Source organism: Lactuca virosa, chromosome 7, assembly GCF_052849685.1.
Source record: "Lactuca virosa cultivar CGN04683 chromosome 7, Lactuca_virosa_CGN04683_v6, whole genome shotgun sequence".
Taxonomy (NCBI): domain Eukaryota; kingdom Viridiplantae; phylum Streptophyta; class Magnoliopsida; order Asterales; family Asteraceae; genus Lactuca; species Lactuca virosa.
The window spans coordinates 237,130,536-237,154,834 of NC_136432.1; the positions used below are offsets into that span (position 1 = coordinate 237,130,536).

Consider the following 24,299-nt stretch of genomic DNA (forward strand, 5'->3'; position numbering starts at 1 on the left):
GAGCATGCAACCCTCACATGCATTTAATGAACTACACCCCACGTACCCATTACTTACACCCATCGTAAGGACCAATCTTGCAAAAATAAAAATATGAAAGGTTCAAATTGAAAATACCTCAAAGATGGGTGTTACGCAACCTTTCAATGTTCAAGAATCGAGATTGAAGAAGCCTAAATCGATAATTAGTCAATCAGCGATATCGAGAATGGAGAAGAAAGGAAGAATAACAGAAGTCAGAACGCCGCTTTTGATTTTTGAGGAGGCGTGCGTATCAGTAATCATCAAATGGAGTTGAGAAGAGAAGTATCGACATTGAGGTATTTGGATTAAGTGGGGCCATATAGAAAATGGGGCCTAAGCCCTAACTTAACTCAATAACACATGAGGTCGGCCCTGCTACGAGCACTTAATCCACATGTTATAGGCCATCACATTAAGCTTACCATACTCATTTCGTTAGGGCTAAACCTAACTCTTTTGCATGGAACAATTATATGCATAAGTGTTGATAAAATCATTAAATATATAATAGATGAATATAAATGCGAATATTCTTTTACGAACAGTTAAACATACACATAAACATTTTTTTTTGTCGATATGGATTATGTTTGAATGGCAATATTTTACATTTTTCGGAATAGACATATGATCTTCCTTGCAAAATAGTTCATATAACCACATCAAGAACAATATACCTTTGTACATGAAAAAATTAAAGAGAATTTGATTATAGCAACTATTTAAAAAAAAACCTTTATGGAATAATATGATAAATTTCAAATTAACGACCAATACATGATATCAAGCACAAATATTTTGAAATCACAACTATTCATTGTTTACCCGTCACAAGCATATAGATCCATAGCAACAAACATTTTCAAAAACCATACATCCATGTTTAACAACACAAGAAAACAAGTCTTAAACATAACATATACTTTTTTATCTTTCATACAACCGGTGGCTCTCCTTTATCACCATTGTTTCCTTTATCACCATTGTTTCTTTGTATGTCAGATGTAGTTATTTTCATAGTAGGAATACACTCATAATTGGTTTGCTTTATCTCTTCATGTGGAGGGATCAATAGAAGAGCACCAAGAGCAGTCCCGAGTGGGGTGGATGTGGCAGCATCTGCTCGGTCAATGAGCACGTCTTCATCTGTCAGTTTGTTTAGATACACAGCAGGTTGCTCATGCGCAAAATCGAGAAGTTGCTTGCTAAGTCGCCCAATAGGTGTAATGACAAATTGATCTAGGATAGATCTTTTATGCCTAGGAGCATTTTCGAAGACCAAGTGACTTAGATCTACAAACCAAAAAATAAAAATAAGAATACATAGACCCGTTAATATAGATAAAATACATTTTAAAAACACATATAAAAATGTTATTTTTTAGATTCATCAACCTACAAGATAGTAATATTGGTGGTAAATATACAAAATTTATAGCACATGTCTAAAAAATTGTGTTTTATAAATAGATTAATTGTTCATAAAAAACTATTTTTAAAACCATCATCCTGAAATTGAATCACATTTCTAATGGATTATTTACTAAAATGACTTTCACATGAAAAAACAATACTACACAATTTTAAAAGAATCAAACATTTCATCAAAGACTATTTATCATAATGTTTCTTTAATAATAATTTATCTTTTTTTTAAGATACATCATATTTTTTTAAAATAACATATTAATATTTAAAAAAATATGATCATAATAAATTGATAATTTCTGTAAAACATATTTATTTTTATTTTATATATTATTAACTAACAAAAAATAAATATATCAACAAAGTGCTTGTTTTTATCAAAATTATAGTATAAAATAAAAATATGTATACTGCTACTCTGCTGGCCCCCTCCTATTTTGCACCAGTTTCAAAATTGGGTTGGTGCATTTTGGGGAACTTCGAACCGGCTACAAAAGGGAACACAATCTGTTCAAACTATTGTTAAACTGCTGAAATTGATACAAATTCTCAATGAACTCAACTCCAATTTCAATCACCAGAGCGCGATGATCATCGATTTATAGGAGAAACAATCGCAGAGGTAACTCAATAACTCAAATCAATTGACTATTACATACCTATTTATCTAATTTGTGTTGCGTTTTCGTTCATTACGTCGATCAGTGTGAGGTCTTTAGTGTTATATGTTGCAATATCTTAGTGCCAATGATTAGTTTCAAGTTATCGTAACAAGTGATTGTATATTAAACTATTGAGCGATGTTTTTTTTTCGTATTACCATTTGTGCTAGTAGAGCTCGATCCGGAGTGATCATCAGAATCTTCATCGGTTTGGGTGTCCTGAACATTTTTCATGGCATGCTTAGGAATGTAGTCGTTTAAGGTGCCTCTAGTCCTCCACCTTGACCCACACGCATTACACAATACTGGCTTCTCCGGTGGCCCATTTCTCCATAATGGAGTCTCTGTTAAACATTGTAATCCATCAATTAATTCCCTTTACATTATTGTACAACACAAATGTCTAATATCATGCTTCAAATGTGTGTATATGTATACATTATGCATAGTTATAGATGAAAATGTGAGAAATAAACTTGGAATCATTTTAAAGATTGTACAATGTCAATCATGTTGGCACAACTAGTGCTTCTATGATTAAACTTCTGTTGAACGCTCTAAGTAATTCATGTATCAAGTCCAAAAAAAACCAATTTTGTTTTGTGGTCACTTATTACTCAAATCCACCACTCAATTTAAATTTTATTACTTATATAGACAGATTTGGGATTTGGCATTCTGTTAGATCAGAAATAAGGAGAGTTATTTCCATTGAAAGGTTATTTATGTCATTTATAACATATCAATGTTCAAACCAATTTTGAAAGTACATATAGGTTACACTCCTAATACTAAATCACATTAGCACAAAGAAATCATGCTCAAGGTTGCCTAACATTCTCCCAATTATATACTATTTTGTAACGGTTTTTTAGTAGTATCCGATCTTTATGACAACACATTCAATGACAAAATATTTTCTCCACATACAAGAAAGGTAAATAATAAGATAAATATCATAGAAATGAAAATGAAATGCATATACAAAAACAAAATAGGAGTTAAATTGGTAGATTGGTAAAGCCTTACGTTCAATCCCACAATGGTAGCAAGGTCCTTCTTTCCCCATGAAAACTGTTGCCTTATGAACCTTTCACACTACTACAAAAGCAACCAAATCAAACACAAAAGCAACAAGAGTTTAAAACTTAAAAGATCAAATTGTGATTTGTGATACGGTTACCTTTGGTCTCTTGCTCTCCTAAAGTGGTCAAGTAACAATGAGAATGATAGATATAATATAGCTCTTAAGGACAGATAAAACTAAGTTTAATGAAAATTAGTCATCATGATATTTTTAGAAAAATATTAATTTGGTTTTCAATTACTTTTTCATTCTCCAATCACATTTCAAGGATTTGAAATAGAGGTTATTTCTGCATTAAAGAGTTTCATACCTTTTACTTAGTTTCTTTAAAAGGATATTAAAAAAATATTTAAAATGATACTCCCTAGACTGAAGTAATTTTGTTTCCATATAAGAGCAATTAGCTTTGACTAATATTTGATGTATTTTCTTTAAGATTTTTTATGGAACTTTTTAGGTAATTTAAATCTTTTTGGTAGAAAGCATTTAAGTACTATTTGAGGTTAGCTTGAGGTGATAAAAAGATTTTCTTTTATTGCTCTGAGATGAGGCTACATTTATCTATCTATCTGGCCTTTCCAATTACCATATCCTTAACTCTTTAATCAACAATACATAAAATTAGATAAGAAAATAAAACTAGCAGTTAATTGACAACATAAGGTAACTAGATTTTCGTTATTCTGCCATAAGGACACATATATCTTATTGTCTAGTAACTTGTTTGTCATAGAATCACATGTGGAAATATTTATTTTATCGTTGATAGAAAGGATACAACATCAATATATAATTATATATACAATCTACAACCCTTAACGGGAACCAAGATAAAGTACAGTAAGATGCTATAAAACCATATGCTCGATATAACTCTTAACACTCCTCAAGTTGGAGAAAAGATGTTAATCATGCCCAACATTTTAGAAATCAAATCTATTTGTATTTTTTGTAATGGCTTTGTGAGAGTGTCAATAAGCTGGAGATGGAGGGCTAGTGCTCCCGCAACACTGTCTCTAATAAGGCGACAATCAACTTCAAGTCCTCAATTGAAATACTTGATTATTGGCTATATGAATGGATGGCTGACTAGCTATCTATTACACTTGGTAGTTTAGGAAATAGGAAATAAGTAGAGGCATAGTATCTCTAATAATCGAGTGATGAAGGGGCATTTTGGTCTTTCTCATGGTTAGGTTAGTTGAGTGAGTATAAGTAGAAGTTCGGGGAACTGAAGGGGTAGGATTGTTTTGTTTGGTCGGAACTGGAAACCCTGTTCCTTGGGAGATTGTTTTGTAAACCTTTAAACCATTCAATCGTTCAATTAGAAGTTTGTAATTCCATTATGTTCTATGCTAAGTTAGACCTATATTGTGACACTATTGTAATAAAGCCTCATCAAGTTGTTTGTAGTTACACCCAACTCCTCACAAAGTCTTCTTACCCATGAAACTTGCATGAAATATCAACCGTAGTTCTATATGGTGTGGACCCTAATGTTGCACCCTAATGAAATATCCTCGTAGAGTATTTTTCCAAGAGATTAGATTACTTCCGAAGTGTTGCACCCTAATGACTTGTACATGGTGTGGAAACAAAACACTAACAAGTTGACTGTTGGGTAGTTTTATTTCCCAACGAGTCTCATGTATAATTCGGATCCTTGATAAGTTTTCCGTCTTCAGTTTAGGAGCCAACAACTCACACTCATTAAGCATGTCAAGAACGTATTTTCATTGACATAATAGAATCCCTTGAGGAGACTAGGCGATTTCTATATGAAGAAAGTAACGAAGACGACCTAGATTCGTGAATTTAAATTTAAGATTGAAGAAAATGTTTTAACTCTAAAATCCATGTGTTGTCATCTCCGGTGATGCTTATGTGAATCACGTAGACTACTAGGATAATTTGACAACCATTATGATGTCCGAAGAACACATGGTAATTCTAGGAACTATGAGCCGTACTGAATTCCTGAAGAACATAGAGAATCATACAAACCGTATACATACCTTAGATGCCTCCTCCTTAATAATAAAATTGGGTGTCTGCTTCATATGTACCTCCTTATTTTGAAAAACATTCTTGATGTCCAACTGATGAAACTGCCAATGATTAATGAAAACTTTTGCAATACAAATACGAACAAACGACATTTTGGCCACAGGAGAAAAAGTTTCATCATGCTTAATCTCATATGTTTAAGAGTCAAACTTGGCAACTAATCGAGCTTTCAATCTATGTAAAGAGCACTTGGCAACCAAGCGAACTCTTATAGCATAACATGTGAGATGTGGAAATGTTTCTTATGTCATTGATAGCAAGGATACAAGCTCAATATATATACAATATTCAACCCATAAAGGGAAACTAAGATACTATAAAATCCTATACTATATATATCTATAACATTTTTTCAAGTGATACCGTTTTGATTTTGAAAATAAGGAATAAAACCTAAGAGCCGTTATCTCAATCTTGTGATGTTTATTTAGCAAATATGTAACACCCCTTGTATAGAATAGAAAGGGAGGATACACCTAGGGGCAAATTGAATCCCATTCAGGTGAAACTTGACTAATTAAGATCAGTTTGACAAATTTGGAACATAAGGTTTATGTTGGACCTTTGAAGGTTTTGATAAATAGACACTTTCGTGTTGAATTAGTGGTTATCTTGAAGTAATAAATCACACATAAGATAGAAACAAGTAGTTATTGTTTTACCAATTGATAAATCTGATATATGAAGTAAGTTTAGCTTAATATTTCTTAGATTTGTAAACAAAATGTATTGGAAGCATACTTCTATGTTAAATAATTCAAAGTTGCTATAAAGCTGTCATCTTTTGAGGTAGGTTGTCATTGTAGAAAACTTTGGTAACAAAGTATGTTGAAATTGAAAAATGCATTGTCTTCCTTGCAAAATAGTTCATATAAGTATATAACCACAACAACAACATACATTTCATTCATGGGAAATTGATTATAACAACTATTAGAAAAACAAAAACCCTTTATAAAACAACATTTAAAAGTTTAAAATAAATTACCAATCCTCTATATAACGTTAAAGTGTCTTGAAACACTATTAGCAAGGCTAGAGTAAACGACCAATCCACGATATCAAGTTCAAGCATGTACGCCACACAACAACAAACATTTAAAACACCATGCATTTACGTCTAAAACACGAGATAACAAGTCTTAAAAATAATGAATAGAAATTTAATTTCTCATTTCGGCTCTCCTTGATCACCACTGCTACCCGCCACATCACCCACCACGTCAGATGAAATTTTTGTTTTCGTAGTTTCCACAGACTCGAAATTGGAGGGAGTTTCATGTTGAGGAACTAGAATGACTGCACCAAGATCAGTCTCGAGTGTTGTGGACTTAGCAACATCTGCTCGGTCAATAAGTACATCTCCATCCCTCGGTTTCTTGAGATATACTTCGGGTTGTTCATGCGCAATGTCAAGCAATTGCTTGCTAAATTGTTCAACTGGTGTAAGAGCATGCTGGTCAAAATTAGTCCTTTTACGTTTGAGAGCGTTTTCAAAAGGCAACTGACTTGGATTTGGATCTGCAGACCGATAAAACACATATTGTCTGCTTAACATGGTAAAATATAACAATTTTAGGATACATTATTTGTATGTATAAAAAATAATATTATTTTAGATTTTGTATACAAAATTTAAATTGCATGTCTAAAAATACTATTTTCATGATATTATTAGTCACCAATTACGTAAATATACAACTTTCTTTTGTCAAATTATATAAAAACTAGTATTTAAGTCAACTCGCATGTTGCGGTAGAGAACTCGTTTGCAATTAATAAAAGCGAAAACTATAAAAAAAGATTATGTAAGAGAACAAAACGTAATTTTAACATATAAGATAACTCATTTGCAATTCATATATAGAATATGATTTACAAATGTTAACAATCTAATATATGATACGGTGACGATTAGGTAGACCACAAAAGTGTTAAAATAATGTTTTGATCCAAACAATTACGTATGGCAAAGGCGGACAAATATAAGACTTGATAGTATATCAATATAAATAAATACCGTAAAAGTTTATATCGTTTAAATAAAAAGCAATATTAAGAAAAACAAAAACTATAAAAAAAATTTATGTAAGAGACTAAAACGTAACTTTAAAATATAGCAAATGACCAAAATCGCAACTTATAAAATCCTAATAGTTTAACTTTAAACTTATGAAAGATAAAAACCGTTAGATCAAAAAAATTTGAGAAAAAATAGTATAATTTAGTATTTTTGGTTCTGAAAAAAAAAAACAAATGTATATAATTAATATATTTATAGATATAATAGATATAATAAAAATGTATATATACTAGTCGCCCCCTCTTATTTTGAGCATTTTCGAAAATTGGCTTCGACATTTTGGGGGACTTCTAGCAGGCTACAATACGGATGGGCAATCGGTTCACATATTGCAAAACTGCTGAAGTTTTATAGAAATTCTCAATGAGCGAAACTCAAATTTCAGTCAGCAGAACGTGATGATCTTAGAGAGGTGAAATAATCGCAGAGGTAATTTAATGTCGCGATTTAATTAACTACTTCATACCTGTTTATTCCATTTGTCTCGTGTTTTCGTTAATTTCGTTGATTATTGTGATTAATTTGAAGTTATCGTAGCGACTTCTTCTGATTTTGGTCTTCCGGTAGTTAATTTGCTTTTATTTGCGTCGAATCCTTTTGTAAAAACAAATGATTGTAGATAAAACTGTTGCGCATTTTTTGTGTGTGTGTGTGTTATTACCATGTGTGGTGGGTTTAGTTGACGAAGAGCCTGAGGCTGGGTCATAATCCGAGTCTTCATCAGTCTCAGTGCCCTGCAATTCTTTCATGGCATGCTTAGGAATGTAGTCGTTTAAGGTGCGTCTAGTCCTCCACCTTGACCCACACGCATTACACAACACTGGTTTTTCCGCTGGCCCATTTCTCCATAATGGAGTCTCTGTTCAACATTGTAATCCATCAATTAATTCACTTTACATTAGGATACAACACAGATGCCTAATATCATGCTTCAAATGTGTGTATATGTTTACATTATGCATATTTAGAAACACAAATGTGAGGAATAAACTTAGAAATCATGTGAAAGATTGTAGAATGTCTATTATGTTGGCTCTGTTTAAGTTAAGAAATTCTTGTATCAAGTCTATAAATGTGTATATCAGATTTGGAATCTGGCATAGTGTTCATTCAGAAATGCGGATGAAAGTTAATATCTTGAAAGGAAAGGCTATTGCTGTCATTTATAACATATCATTGTGCATACCAACCTTGGAAGTATATATAGGTTACATTTGTTATAAGAAATCACATTAGCAAATAAAGATTTGTGCTCAAGATTGCTGAACTATATATTAAATAGGTGCATGACTTTGAAAACTTGTATATCGAAGAGCTTGGTATTATACAAAAATCATAAAATATTGCTAACGAGCAATGCAATTATGTTAACGATTTTAAGTAGTATTTGACACGTATAACAACACATTTAATAAAAAGAAAGATACTAGGAAGGTAAATAATAAGATAAATAATAGAGAAATGAGATTGAAATGCTCATACAAAAAACCAAATAGGAATGAAATTGCTAGATAGGGAAAGCCTTACCCTCAATTCCACAATGGTAGCAAGGTCCTTCTTTCACCATGATTACTGATGCTTTCAGAAACTTTAACACTATTACAAAAAGAAACCAAATTGAACACAGAAGCAACAAGGATCTAAAACATAAAAGTTCAAATTGTGATAGGGTTACCCCTCTCTTGATAATGGCTCTAGAAGTGGTCAAGTAACAGTTGGAATGATAGGTATTATATAACCCATTAACCTTCAATGACAGATAAGATCAAGTTCAATGAAAACTAGTCATCATGATATTTCTGGAAAAATATTTATTTGGTTTTCATTTTCCTTTCACACACTCCAATCACTTCCATTTCTGCATTAATTTTTATTTTAACCTTTTACTTACTTTCTTTAAAAGGATTTTAAAAATATATATCAAATGATACTCCCTAGACTGAAGTTATTTTTTTTCCATATAAGAGCAATTGTCTTTGACTAATATTTGATGTATTGTCTTTAAGTCAAGATTAGTTAGTGAACTTTTTAGGTAATTTTTATATTTTGGTAGAAGGCAATCAAGTACTTGTTAAGTGTAGGTTGAGACGATTAAAGATGAGGCTTCATTTATCTAATCCATATTCTTAATTCCATAATCAGTTGTATAGACATAGACAAGAAACTACAATTAGCTTTTAATTGACAACATAAGGTAACTAGATTCACAGTTGTTTAGTCATAAGGACACATATGTTATTGCTTAATGTCTAGTCTGTGATAGATCATAGATTCGAAAATGTTTCTTGTGTCATTGATATGAAGGATATAAACTCAACATGTGTACAAAACAAGCTTATAAGCTACCTTTTTAAAAAGCTACTTATACTAGCTTTTCAGGAGCTTTCTAAATTTTTTCCAAATATACCCATTAATTAATTATAGAAAACATATTCTTTTTAATGTCCTTTTTATGTCATTTTATATCATTCAGCTAGTTTTACCAAACGTTATTTTTTATCAGCTAGTTTTCAGCTATCAGCTAGCTTTTCACATAACATTGTTCAAGTAATAAAGTTTTGATTATGAAAATGAGAAAGGCTTGTTATTTATATGATTATATCTATATATATATATATATATATAGTCATCTCAATGTTGTAATTTGCATGTAGGAAATATGTAACATTTAAGTATATAGTATATTATGTAGTAAATTAGGAACACTTAGCTCTTTTTTGGTAATACATGCAATGTTGCGATTTCTACTTAAAAATAAAATCAAAAACATTTGGAAGGATTGTTTCCTTTTTCAAAAATGAAGATGGAATCAGAAATAGAAGTTAAGTTTTACTGAGTTTAAAAACTCAACCTGATTGTGGGCAACCAATTTGAAACTGTGGAAGTCGATTAAATAAATTAACTTCTTCATGTAAACCTTAAAAGATATCATGTAGTAACATTAACTTTCTTGCTACAAAATCAAGGGGCCATATGTTGATCACATTTCAAGCTTTATTTACACTTGCAAACTATTTAAATTCTATCATGCAATTTTTCAATCTAATTGTTGTATTGCTCTTCATGGGTTGAATAGTTGAACTTTTTCAGCTAAATCCATCAATTCAGAAAAATGTGTTCCATGAAAAGGCAGCCTAAGGCTATTTTCATGGCCTTTGGAACCAAAGGCGATGTTTATCCAATAGCAGTAACTCTCTCTCCCTCCTTTTCTTGCTCTATTTTCTAATTTTATATAATTAATATAAAATATTAACAGCTTTATATTAATTATTCATATGTATCTTCTATAGGCAATTGCTGCAGCTTTTACTTGTGACCAAATGCAATACAATGTTATTTTTATAACACATTCTGCACATCAGGTTTTTGGTATACTTTGTAATTTATGTACTTGGTTTTTAAAAAAGTGGTATAAAATATAAAAATCAAGTGTAAAAACATATATAACATTTGTCTCTTGTTCTTAGCAGGATATAAAGGAACATCTAACAAGAAAAAAAGTCACATGCTTTCCTGTTTCATCTCCTCCTGCTCTTTCTCCTTGTGAATTTAACAACACTTCAGGTACTTTTTATTGCCACTATACCTCATTTACTTCTCAAATTTTTTTTTACGAAAAAACCCTCACATTTGACAATTATTTTTTGGAAAAAAAGTTGAGGGGTTTAAAATGTTTGTGTATGTTTGGAGTTTCTCAGGTTTTCATGAAGAGAAAAAGAAAGTCACAAGAGACCATAGACAAGAATGTGTTGTCATATTTGAAAACATCTTTTGTGATGTGGCGTCCATGGAGGGCGATTTGGTCATTATAAACTTCTTTGCATTGGTAATTTCTGCCTCACACCTAAAAAGGTGAATTAACCTCTACAAAAACAAACATATCTGTGCAGTTTATCTAATTATTTTAAAGAAAATCTTTTTCTTATGAACACATGTATTTTTTTTTTTTTTGGAAGCAGGAAGGTTGGAGCCTTGCAGAGGTTTTTGATGTCAGATGTGTGGTAGCAGCTCCTTATGTTGTCCCTTATAGGTATTTTTTTATTTTTATTTTTTATTTTTTATTTTCTTTATGTGTCTGTTTTTTTTCATAGTGCTCCTTCTTCCTTTGAACGAAAATTCAAACAAGAGCTTCCACTTTTATATGATTATCTTCAAACAGCTCCAACTAACAAGGTAAAAAAATCTCAAATCCTCCATATTTTTATAAAAAACTTGGCTAACATATTTATAATCTTTAAATTTTGTTTAAAAATTTAATTAAGATTTGTTGGAAAGATGTAATTCACTGGATGTGGCCACTATTTACTGAAGACTGGGGTACATGGAGATCTACAAAATTACACTTAAGTCCCCTACCTTTCACAGTATGTATAAAAAAATCTTCCAATAATTAATTTTTTTTTTGGGCTTTATTATTTTCAATTGTTGACTATGGTCAACTATGTATCTATAGGATCCAGTCACAAGTCATCCCATGTGGCACAATAGACCTTTCTCTCCTTTACTACTGTAAGATTAAACAACTATTAAAATTAAACATATTTTTATATTATTTTAATTTTCACCACTTTTATATAACAGATATGGTTTCAGCAAACAAGTTGTAGAATGCCCTGGTATAAAACTATAAAACTATAAATTTACAATTTGAAAAATTTTAATGGTTTCAAATTATAATTTGCTATTATGTATTTATAATTCATGTTAGGTTACTGGCCTTCAAATGTTCATGTTTGTGGCTTCTGGAATCTTCCTATGGAGTGGCAGTTCTCGTGCAAAGAGTGTGCACAAATTACAGTTTTGCCCTCTTCAAAAAATATGAACAAAGAAGCTTTATTGTGTTCAGCTCACACCAAATTGCAACACTTTTTAAATGCTCCAGCATCACAACCACCTGTTTTCATTGGTTTGAGTTCCATTGGAAGGCAAGTTTTATAATTTATATTTACAAAATAATTATTACATAAATACCCTCCTGCACTTTCTGTTGTATTTATGCTTTTTTTATAAACCCTTGAAAAATGCTTCCTTTATGCAGCATGGGGTTTATGAAAAAACCTCATTTGCTACTTCAAGTTCTTGGAAGTGTTGTAGAGGTGACAAATTACCGATTTATCCTTTTCACATCTGGATATGGACCTCTGGATGCTGCAACAAGATTTCTTGCTGGAGAAGCATCATCTAATTCTTGTCAAGAAATCAAAGATGGAATTTCTCTTTTTCGTGACAGGATTTTTTGCTTCTCAGGGTAAAAACTAAAAAGCATCTTTGAAAATTATATTTACTTTTTAATTTTTTTTTTCTTATTAAGACATTATCCTTTTTATATATTATAAAATTTTTCAATAGTTCTGTACCCTACAAATGGCTGTTCCCAAAATGTGCTGCTGCTATTCATCATGGAGGCAGGTAAATTTGTTATTTAAAGGTCTATATCTTTTAAGACAATTTTACCCTTCTCTGTACTAATGTTCTATGTTGTGTATAATCTGGTTTGACTAGTGGATCAACTTCAGCAGCCTTGCATGCGGGAACTCCACAGGTGTGTTTGGACAACTTTACCCTTGATTAGTATTAGTTACATTAACAGAAAAAGGAAAAGGGCAATTTAGGAATTATTGATGGATGGCAATGGCAATGGCATACATACACAGGTAGTGTGTCCATTTGTGCTGGATCAATTTTATTGGGCAGAGAGGATGTTTTGGCTTGGAGTTGCTCCTGAAGCCCTCAAGAGAAATCAATTGGTCCCACATGAAGATGATGACATCAGCATAAAGGAAGCTGCAATTGCTCTTACTAAAGCAATTGATTTTGCTTTATCTTCACAAGTCAAAGAAAATGCCTCAAAAATTGCTCAAAGATTGTCTTCTGAGGTAATACTGTTGGTTGTTTTCCAAGGGTATTTTAGACATTTTGATTTTATGTTTTATATTTTTGACAACTTCATGTTGCCCGTTTTAGGATGGTGTGTTGGAAGCAGTTGAGATGCTGAAACAAAGTAATAATGCAAGTCAGTCCCCCAAAGAAGACTAATTCAAAGCTTTTAAAAATTTAATTCAACAAGTGATTTGATCAAAATTGTCACATCTTATTATAAGTATGCAAGATTGATTTCTACAATGATTATCAAATGAAATGATGACTAGTGTCTTGCGATATATATAACCTTATAAAAAAATAGCAATACATAGGTTATTATATTTTTTTTTCTCTAAAAAATCCTTTTTATAAGTTTTGTTAAAATGACGTATACATATATATATTTTGAATGATGTATCAAATGTATGTCATAGATTTTGTCATCAAAACTTACAAGCTTAAATCGGTCGACACGTTAACAAAATTACATGAGTGGAATGTTTTTGTAAGTATAATGCTTTAGCATGTCGAAAAAAAATGTATGAGAAAAAAATGTTATTCTATAACTTTTATTCAAATAAAAAAACTTTATTCTATAATTTTGACTCGCATAATAAACTAATAATAAACTCGTTCAAGGGCGGAGCTTTATTAGGGCAAGGGGGTGTTGTGGCCCCCTCCTGATTTTTTTTTGGTTAGAAGGAGCCCTTATACTTTAATTTTATACATATTAGGCTAAAAAATATAAAATTTTGGCTGTGGCCACCCCTGTTCACTGATTTTTATACATATTATATTTCCGGTCCCCCAAATCAAATGTTGAAGCTCCGCCCCTGAACTTGTTGGCCATATTTGGCGTATTAGTTAAAAAACTAGTTGATAAGAAAATAAAGTCCGACAAAAACTAGTTTATAAGATGGTTGGAAGATATAAAATTACATTTAAGATAATGAGGATCCCCGGTCCCAAATCCGGTACTCGTTTTTGCAGGGAATCCCCGTCCTCGATTGGAGCGGGTCAACCAGGTTCCCCAACGATCGGGTGAAATTTCCATGCCTTGCTAAAAAGTTAGTTTGTAGTCGATAAAAAACGACGTTGGGTAAAAATGACATATAAGAGTATGTAGAAAAATATTTGTATTATAATTAATAAATGATATATATGAGAGAATTTAAAACAAGCTCTATAAACTAGTCTAAAGTCATCTCCAATACATCAAACTTTTTAGAGTTTAATTGATTGCCCCATAAACATTTCACTTACCATATTACTTTACCTTCATAAAACTCTACACTCTCTTAAATCCTAAAAGTTTAATGAATTTCCACATCACAATTTTAATATATATATATATATATATATATATATATATATATATATATATATATATATACCATTTTTAAATAACAAAAGTACATGAAATATAATATTAATTAGAAATTAAAAGTTAAAGATTACAAGATAGAACTAAAAATTACGTCTAATACATTAATTAAAAATACAATATCAAAAATACAAATGTTATTACATGTATTTTATTTTTAGTACTATCACTATAGTATAACTCTGAGCTACGACGATAGTGCATTACATCATGCTTTGTGACACGATTTAATAGAGTACATTTGGTAACGTTCAATTAATATGTAATTTGGTAACGTTCGATTAATATGTAATTTCAATTAATATGTAATTTCAGTGCATTAGATCATGATGTTGTGGATTTTGTTTTGCACTTTTATCACCATTCGAGTATCCCTAAGGGTTGTAATGCTTCATTCTTTACGGTTATTTCTAAAGTGCGTGATCCTAAAATAGTTCGGGACTTTAGACCTATTAGTTCAATAGGTTGCCAATATAAGATAATTGGTAAATTCTTAGCTAATAGATCAGCGGATGTTATTGGGTATGTGGTGAGTCTGGAGCAATCCACTTTTATTAAGGGCAGACAGATTCTTGACGGTCCTTTCCTCCTTAACGAGGTAGTTGCTTGGTGCAAGGCTTCTAAAAATCCAATTTTGATCTTTAAAGTGGATTTTGAAAAGACTTATGATTCCCTCTCATGGGATTACATTCTTGAAATTATGGGCATTATGGGATTCGGTCAGAAGTGGTGTGGATGGGTTATGGAGTTGCTTAGATCCGTTAGAGCTTGAGTGTTGGTTAATGTAACAAACCGTTATTTCAAACCTATGTAATAATGTAGGTCAATTTGTATTTCTTTTTAAAAATAATAAAGAGAAATTTTAGCATAATGTGTATATTTACATAATTGACCCTCAAAAATAAATTATTAAACAATCTCGATTGGGATGAACCAAGTGATAGAGATTGTAACAAGGTTTCCAAAAACATAAAGAACACTAAAATCCGAGTTATAACGAAGAAGTTATGACCAATCAAAGATCCGCGACAAAACCGGCAAAACACTGTTCAGTGTAAAAACTGAATTTTCAATAAAAGACTTTTTAGCCTTAACAATCTAAATGAAAGTTGTAGTTTATCTTAAACTGAGAACTTTCATAAAAAGAACGGCAAAATCTGACTTCGTATGAGGAAGTTACGATTTTTCTAAGTTTCAGTATAGCAGGGTACAGCTAAAAACTCGAAATAATGATCGAGTGATTTTTAGCCGACACAACCTAAACGAGAATTGAAGGTCTCGTCAATAGTAGTACAACGGTAAAAAGACAGACAAAAACGGACGTCGGATGAAGAAGTTATGAATTTTTAACGGATTTCCTGTCCCGGTCTGTTAAAAGTAATAATATTAAAAATAAAGTCAAAATCAGCCGATGAAGTCTAAACGAAAGTCGTAGAATATAATTTTACCTACGCGTGCATATAAATAACGTCGAAAACGGAGCTCGTATGCGAAAGTTATGATTTTCGCAAGTTTTTGGCACACAAATCAAGAAATATTGAAAACTGGGCAATTTCGCAAGGCTGACCTTCGGCCACATCACCCTCACATGCGAGGCTTCCACGTGTCACCATCGGATTGGACCGAAGTCCGGTCCAATGGCCATCTGACACGCCTCGCCAGCTGTCCGAAGCGAGCCTTCTCCCTTCGCCACCTGTCCGAACAGGCGGCAGCCTCCCCTTGCTTCGGATCCGAGGCTTCGGCCTATATAAGGCATGCGAGACCCTCCAGACATTTTACACTTTTCACCCCAAATTTCACACACTTTCATATTTTTCACTTCCACAAACTTATATACAACCCCTAAAGCCCCGGTATCAAGTCTAAAACCCTAATCAAGCCTCGAAGCCCCGAGATTCCCGAGAAGTTAACCTCTGTCCAGTCGAAACTCTGCCCGATTTGAACCGGTTTTTTGTCAAATAAAATCCTTTCCGGGAAACGAAACGCTGTCCGAATCACCACCTATCATGTGAGTTCATACCCTCGTATTTTCATAATTTCTTCTGTTTTAAGGGGGGAATACAAGCATAACACAAGAACTTTGTGTTATAAAATCATGATTTCAAATCATGATAAAACGACATTAAATCATCAAAAATACTCAAAACATTAAACTCTTTTATAATCTTATATTTTCCCCAAAATTCATATATATATATATATATATATATATATATATATATATATATATATATATATAATAAGATTTAAAAGGCTTAGGACTGATAACTCATTCTGGGTCCTTTTCCTTGTTTGGGTGTGGGCTTATAGTACCGGTTATTTGTCCGAGTGTCGTTTAAATTTTACTTATATATAAAATTGTGTATGTATATAAATATAAAAGTTATTTCATCAGTTCAAATACCTTTGTAACATGTTGAGCAAGGGGTTACATGCTAAAAACAGTTAAATACCGGTTCAGAAAGTACATATAAATTATAATAGGTATAATTTATGATACATAGAACAATAATTCGTGATTCAAGCATACTAGAATACACTGTTTTACAAGAAACAAGGGTTTTGATTCAGAACAAATCAAGGGTTTACACGTATCAAATACATGTTCGGAATACTAATTCAAGAACATACTGTCAATCATTTATTTCAGAATGATTAGGTTTTCATAACTAATATACATGTAACGTTTATATGCTTTTTATGAGACATTCAATTCAGGTTGTTTAATTCATTTTAGACAACCAAGGTAAAGTCCTGACATTATAACCAGAATCTCCAACCCGGGGATCGAAACAATTTGTGTGTAGATCTATATCGGGATTGACAACCCCGCACTCAGGCTGCTAGCTACAGTCAGGCATACATGCCAATGAGTGGCAATTGTTATCAACAGTTTAAACGCCCACAAAGCGTTTGTTTCAGCGGATAGTATGGTTATAATAACTCATTAAAAAGATATTAACAATACGTTAATGTATAAACAACTAAACGAAAGTACACCTTCAAAGTACACTTTTACAGAATACAAACTACAATGGTTCAATACAGTTTTCAATAACAGCTGGTGGAGCCAGGCACACTCTCAGTTACGAGTTTTTCATAAAGGAATACAAATACAAAACATTGATACAAAGAGAACGGTTTTATGGGAATAAAACTACTTTTCATATACAACAGAAAATATAGGATTTTCTGGAACAGTTTCATATACAAGATACAGAGACACTCTTTTAAACATGAACACTTATGCACTCACTCAACTTTATGTTGATACTCTCTTTTCAAATTACTTGTATTCTCAAGGAAATAATACACAGGTACTCCCCGAGCTTTTTGAGAAGATGGAGCTACTTTGAGTCATATCTTCTTTTGTATAACTATTTTGGTTCAATATACAATGATTGAACACATGTAAATACTTATACTTTTTAAATACAATGGTTGTTTGTACTTTGATTACTATGATGCATGTGTTGTGATACTACAAATGAAGTCCTCCACCCTCGGACGTTTCCGCCGTCTGGTTTGGGGGTGTGACAGATTGGTATCAGAGCATTGTTTATAGTGAACTCAGTATATCAATCCATAAAAGATATACAAACTATAAATACATTGGGGCTAAGAGCTCTGACTACAAGTATACTTTTTAAGAATTCTAAGTATTTTTACAAGAAGTATACTAACACTCATACCTACAAGTACAGTATCACAGTCATAAGAACTTAAAAGTATTTGGATGTTGAACACTTTAGTCAAACCTGGGCAGTTATGTAATCATATCTGGAATTAATATAGCCTGATCAACTATATTGATTTGAGATATGACCAACATGTGTCTGGGAGTGATAGTAGTGTTGTGACATATCTAAAACTTACCCTACATATTCAGAAGAACTATAGAATAGAACACAAAGATTAAAATACTACGGAGAGTATTTTACTAACCTTACTTCTAATACTAAACCTATGGTTGAACACAATTTACCTGGGGACCCCTACAATCCACAAAATGCAGGCTGGATCTCAGAATCAGATGAAGAACCCTTTGAGGACAGCGAATCAAGTGGTACGGATACAGAGCCACAAGTCTGCAACCCTGGAGAGCGTCCCCTGAGACAAGATGAGGCAGAACCTATACCCGAGTGGGGCCAATATATCAACCATTGGAGTCGGCAAGACGGTCAACGCCCTCCCTACAGAATGACACGAGGTTTCTATAACGTCTCTAGAGGAGGAACAGCCGATAGAGCTCTTCCAGTTATAGTAAACCGAATAGCCCGACAATTCGATCAATCAAGGATGTCGATCAATCGAATCCTAGAAGTGAATACGGTTGCGCAGGCTAACACTGCAGATATCCTTCGTCTTGATGAAATGCAGGATGATAACCAACACCATACAGAAGCCCTTCAGAGGCAAGTCTATGCTGCTCAATCCGAGATAAGGGAGTTGAGAGAGCATCAAGCTGCCCAAGAAAGGCGCTGGAAAGCACAAGACGAAGCGGAACCTAGCAACCGTCGTAGCAATCGCCGCAAGTAGTGTTCGCACTACTTCTACTTTCTACTTTTTATATCGAATGTATATACTACTTTTCACGATATGTACAAAACCGGGTATCAATAAAACAATAAGCACTTTACTTCAACAAGAGTTATTACAATTCTCATAAACATCTTATTCCAAAGTTTTGGATCACAGATATGTTCTAGTGTTATTTTTCATATTTTTCGATACGACCGCGAAAATTTTATTTTCGGTAGGTCGGTTTGATGTCGACACTTCCTCAGTATTGTGGTATATTATAGACCTGCTTTAAGGTCAAGTGTTTCAGATTACATATACATAATATACCAATATAGTCGACATGTATTTTCATACTCTTTGAAAAATAACCACTCAATTTCGTATTATCCTGTTGCAAGTTGTACTTGCAGTGGATTTCTATTTCCAATTCTTTACGAGATTCATGTTGAATTAAGTGTTTAGTTTAGAGATATCAAATTCATATTCATTCTTGATATCTCACTATCTTTTTATCTATTGACTTTTATAGAAAAAGATGCCTCCTCGTAGAAATCCAAGACATATCAATATCAATGAAGCACCGATGCCACCCCCACCACCACCTCCTCAATTCGACCCCGCTATGTTCCAAGCGGCGGTCACGGCAGCTGTAGCTGCTTCCATGTCTCATATCCATACTCCTGGTGTTAGTGGGTCGGGAGTTGGTGCACATCCTTCTAACCATGGCGAAAGTCATGGGCATTCGCGAGAGTGCACTTATAAGGATTTTTCTAATGCAAAACCCAGGACCTTTAATGGGACTGGGGGAGTTATGGCACTAAGGCAGTGGATAGAGAAGACAGAAGCAATTTTCGAAATTTGCTCATGTCTGGAGGGTAGCAAAGTTAAATTTGCTGCCTGTACTTTTTCAGATAGGGCCCTAACGTGGTGGAATGGCCACATTAATTCGCTTACTATGGCAGTGGCTAACTCTATCAGCTGGGAGAGCCTAAAAGCCATGTTAATGCGGGAATACTGTCCGCGAGGGGAAATACAGAAACTGGAGCAAGAACTATGGGGTCTTACAATGGTTGGTTCTGACATATCAACCTATACCAGTAGGTTCTGTGATCTAGCAATTCTTTGTCCGGATATGGTTCCTATGGATAGAAAAAAGATTGAGAGATATATTTGGGGTATGTCGCCCCAAATTCAGTCAAGTGTTTTAGCTTCGAAGCCTATTACTTTTGACAGTGCCAAAGAGCTGGCACAATCTCTTATCGACCATGGAGCCCGTCAAAACTGTGTGGTTTCTGCTCCAGAATAACCCAAGGAGAACAACAACAACAAGAAGAAGAAGGGTTGGAACAAGAGGAAGGGCAAATCTCCTCTCGAACCTGCAAAGAAGCAACAAGTAGTGGCAGTCCATGCTACTACTGTACCTGCTACCATACCCGCTACTGTCCCTAATAACCTTGCACCAACTAAGCCCTATGCTGGTAACCTCCCTAAATGCAACACGTGCAATTTTCACCACAATGGAAATTGCCAAGAAATGCAGTGCCGTAACTGCAACAGGAAAGGGCATACTGACCGATTCTGTAGAATACCACCTCAACCACTTAACCAAGTACCTGCCGCTGGAGTAGGCCGAGCATGCTACCAATGCGGTGATGTGGGGCATCTCAAGAAAGATTGTACATAAGCTGGAAATGCCGGTGGAGTTGGGAGGATTCTAGCACTGGGTCATGAAGAAGCGGTGGCAGACCCTGCAGTGGTCACGGGTACGTTCCTTCTCAACAATACTTATGCATGCATTCTATTTGATTGTGGTGCTGAGAGGAGCTTCGTGAGCCATAATTTTAAACATCTACTAAATCAAAACTCCCAACCACTAAATGAAACTTTCACAGTAGAAATGGCTAACGGGAAATCTGAATCCACCAACGATATATACATAGGACGTATCCTTACCTTGAATGACTTGTCTTTCCCAATAGACCTTATGCCGGTCTCTATCAAAAGTTTTGACATCATAATAGGTATGGATTGGTTGTGCTCCAACCATGCCGACATCCAATGTTATGAAAGAGCTATTCGTTTGAACTTGCCAACTAATGAAACTCTTATTATCTATGGCGACAAACCCGGAACGAACCTTCAGATCATTTCTTGCATCAAGGCACAGAAGTACCTTCGCAAAGAGTACTGTGCTTTCTTAGCTCACGTGGTAGAAAAAAAGCAAGAAGTGAAAGATATCGCGAACATTCCTGAGGTCTGCAACTTTCCCGATATTTTTCCCGATGATCTTCCAGGAGTACCTCCCGAACGTCAAGTCGAATTCCGAATCGACTTAATCCCTGGAGCTACCCCTGTAGCCAAATCCCCCTATCGTCTTGCACCTTCTGAAATGTAAGAATTATCCAGCCAGCTTGACAAACTCCTTAGCAAAGGTTTCATAAGACCAAGCTTCTCACCTTGGGGAGCACCGTTTTGTTCATAAAGAAGAAGGATGGATCATTCCGCATGTGCATAGACTACTGCGAGCTGAATAAACTTACCATCAAGAATCGATATCCTTTACCTCGCATTGATGATCTGTTCGACCAACTTCAAGGTGTGAACTACTTCTCGAAAATAGACTTAAGATCCGGGTATCACCAGTTATGGATTTTGGAGGAAGACATTCCCAAGACCGCGTTTAGAACTCGTTATGGTCATTACGAGTTTATAGTGATGCCATTCGGATTGACGAATGCACCAGGTGTGTTCATGGATCTAATAAACAGAGTGTGTCGTCCATTCCTGGACAAATTCGTCATAGTCTTTATTGACGACATCCTTATCTACTCAAGAAGCAAAGAGGAACATGGCCAACATCTTCGTCAAGTATTACAAACCCTTAGGACAGAAAAACTCTATGCGGAGTTTTCAAAGTGCGAGTTTTGGATTAGGAAGGTTGAATTCCTAGGTCACGTGGTCAGTTCAGAAGGAATACACGTGGACCCTTCCAAAATCAAAGCAATTGAAAACTGGCCAGCACCCAAAACACCTACAGAAATCCAACAATTCTTAGGTCTTGCTGGCTACTATCGCAGATTCATCCAAAATTTCTCCCGAATCGCTAAACCGCTTACCACCCTGACGCAAAAGGGTGTAACTTTTAGTTGGGGAGAGAAGCAAGAAACAACATTCCAAACGCTCAAACAAGCCTTGTGTAGTGCACCGATCTTGTCTCTACCCGAAGGGACAAAAGACTTTGTAGTGTACTGTGATGCTTCAAATCAAGGGCTTGGGTGTGTACTTATGCAAAGAGGAAAGGTTATCTCCTACGCCTCACGACAACTTAAGACGCATGAAGTCAACTATACAACACACGACCTTGAGCTAGGAGCGGTGGTGTTTGCTCTGAAGATCTGGAGACATTACTTATATGACACGAAATGCACAATATTCACGGAGCATAAAAGTCTCCAGCATATCTTCGATCAAAAAGAGCTGAACACGAGACAACGACGATGGGTGGAGCTACTGAACGACTACGAATGTGAAATTGTTTATCACCCTGGTAAATCAAACGTAGTAGCTGATGCCCTTAGCAGAAAAGAATACTCGGGACGCCGAGTAAAGTCGTTGACCATGAAAATCCATTCACATCTGTCCACACAGATCAAAAAAGCTCAACTTGAAGCCTTGAAACCCGAAAACGTGGCAGGTGAAACTCTGAGAGGAATGGATAAGAACTTCGAAATCAAGGATGATGGAGTCTATTATTTCATGAACCGGATCTGGACACCAAAGTTCGGTGGTTACAGAGACGTGGTTATGAATGAAGCACACAAAACCCGATACTCCATTCATCCAGGTTCAGACAAGATGTATCTGGACTTTAAGAAACTATACTGGTGGCCTAACATGAAGGCCGAAATCGCTACCTTTGTGGGCAAGTGCCTTACTTGTGCCAAAGTCAAGGTAGAGTACCAAAAACCTTCAGGTTTATTACAACAACCTGAAATCCCTGAATGGAAGTGGGAGCGGATTACAATGGATTTCATAACCAAATTACCCAAGACTTCGGGTGGTTATGATACTATTTGGGTAATCGTCGACAGATTAACCAAATCCGCACACTTCTTGCCAATAAAAGAAGCCAAGAAGATGGAGAAACTAACCAGAACTTACCTCAGGGATATTGTTAGACTGCATGGCGTACCAATGTCTATTATCTCGGACCGAGATAGTAGATTCACCTCTCGTTTCTGGCAGTCTTTACAAAACTCTTTGGGAACTAGGCTGGACATGAGTACAACCTACCATCCACAAACCGACGGACAAAGTGAGAGGACGATTCAAACATTAGAAGACATGTTGCGAGCTTGCGTGATAGACTTTGGAAAGGCATGGGATATTCATTTACCCCTTGTTGAATTCTCTTATAACAACAGTTATCACACTAGCATAAAGGCTGCTCCATTCGAAGCCCTCTATGGCCGCAAGTGCAGATCCCCTCTGTGCTGGGCTGAAGTGGGTGACACGCAGCTAGCTAGAGGTCAAACTCCTGACAGTGCTCTCACTGGTCCGGAAATTATTAGAGAAACCACCGAGAAAATCGTACAAATTCGGGAGCGACTTAAAGCTTCTCGAGATAGACTGAAAAGCTACGCTGACAAAAGGAGAAAACCCTTGGAATTCCAGGTTGGTGACCGCGTCTTGTTAAAGGTCTCACCCTGGAAGGGCATGATACGCTTTGGAAAGCGTGAAAAATTAAATCCAAGGTACATAGGACCATTCGAGATTCTTGCCAGAATCGGTCCTGTAGCTTACAAACTTCGACTACCCCAAGAACTAAATAACATTCATCCTACCTTCCACGTTTCGAACTTGAAAAAGTGTCTATCCGACGAGACTCTTGTGATCCCACTCGAGGAAATCGAGTTAAACGAGAGCCTCAACTTTGTGGAAGAACCCGTAGAGATTCTAGACAGGGAAGTTAAGAAAACTAAACAAAGCCGTATCCCGATAGTGAAGGTTCGCTGGAATGCAAAACGGGGACCTGAATTCACTTGGGAGCGGGAGGATCAAATGCAACAGAAATATCCACATCTTTTTCCCTAGTCTACTTGTAATACTAATTTCGGGACAAAATTCTCTCTAACGGGGGGATAATGTAACAAACCGTTATTTCAAACCTATTTAATA

General features: G+C 34.6%; 1 protein-coding gene across 4 annotated transcripts; it reads left to right on the plus strand.

The window, feature by feature from the left end:
* Positions 1–7,621: 7,621 nt before the first annotated feature.
* LOC145123250 (UDP-Glycosyltransferase superfamily protein) lies at positions 7,622–13,557 on the plus strand. 4 transcript variants are annotated; one of them, XM_079058468.1, is made up of 16 exons: positions 7,622–7,780; positions 10,428–10,538; positions 10,642–10,713; positions 10,822–10,915; positions 11,008–11,177; positions 11,311–11,381; positions 11,443–11,524; positions 11,614–11,715; positions 11,805–11,860; positions 11,933–11,967; positions 12,060–12,276; positions 12,390–12,599; positions 12,701–12,760; positions 12,854–12,893; positions 13,006–13,227; positions 13,316–13,557. In XM_079058468.1, the coding sequence occupies exons 2-16, from the start codon at positions 10,464–10,466 to the stop codon at positions 13,385–13,387; spliced, it is 1,578 nt and encodes a 525-aa protein (XP_078914594.1). In that variant the 5' UTR covers positions 7,622–7,780; positions 10,428–10,463; the 3' UTR covers positions 13,388–13,557. The 4 variants fall into 4 exon arrangements, with proteins under 4 accessions (XP_078914594.1, XP_078914596.1, XP_078914595.1 ...); XM_079058470.1 differs by having other exon boundaries at positions 11,050–11,177; XM_079058469.1 differs by having other exon boundaries at positions 10,442–10,538.
* Positions 13,558–24,299: the final 10,742 nt, after the last annotated feature.

Coding starts and splice junctions, on each gene's coding strand:
- LOC145123250 (XM_079058468.1), top strand. CDS start 10,464: ATGTGTTCCATGAAAAGGCAGCCTAAGGCTATTTTCATGGCCTTTGGA. Junction 11,861..11,932: donor CCTTTCTCTCCTTTACTACT/GTAAGATTAAAC, acceptor TTTATATAACAG/ATATGGTTTCAGCAAACAAG. Junction 12,600..12,700: donor AGGATTTTTTGCTTCTCAGG/GTAAAAACTAAA, acceptor ATTTTTCAATAG/TTCTGTACCCTACAAATGGC.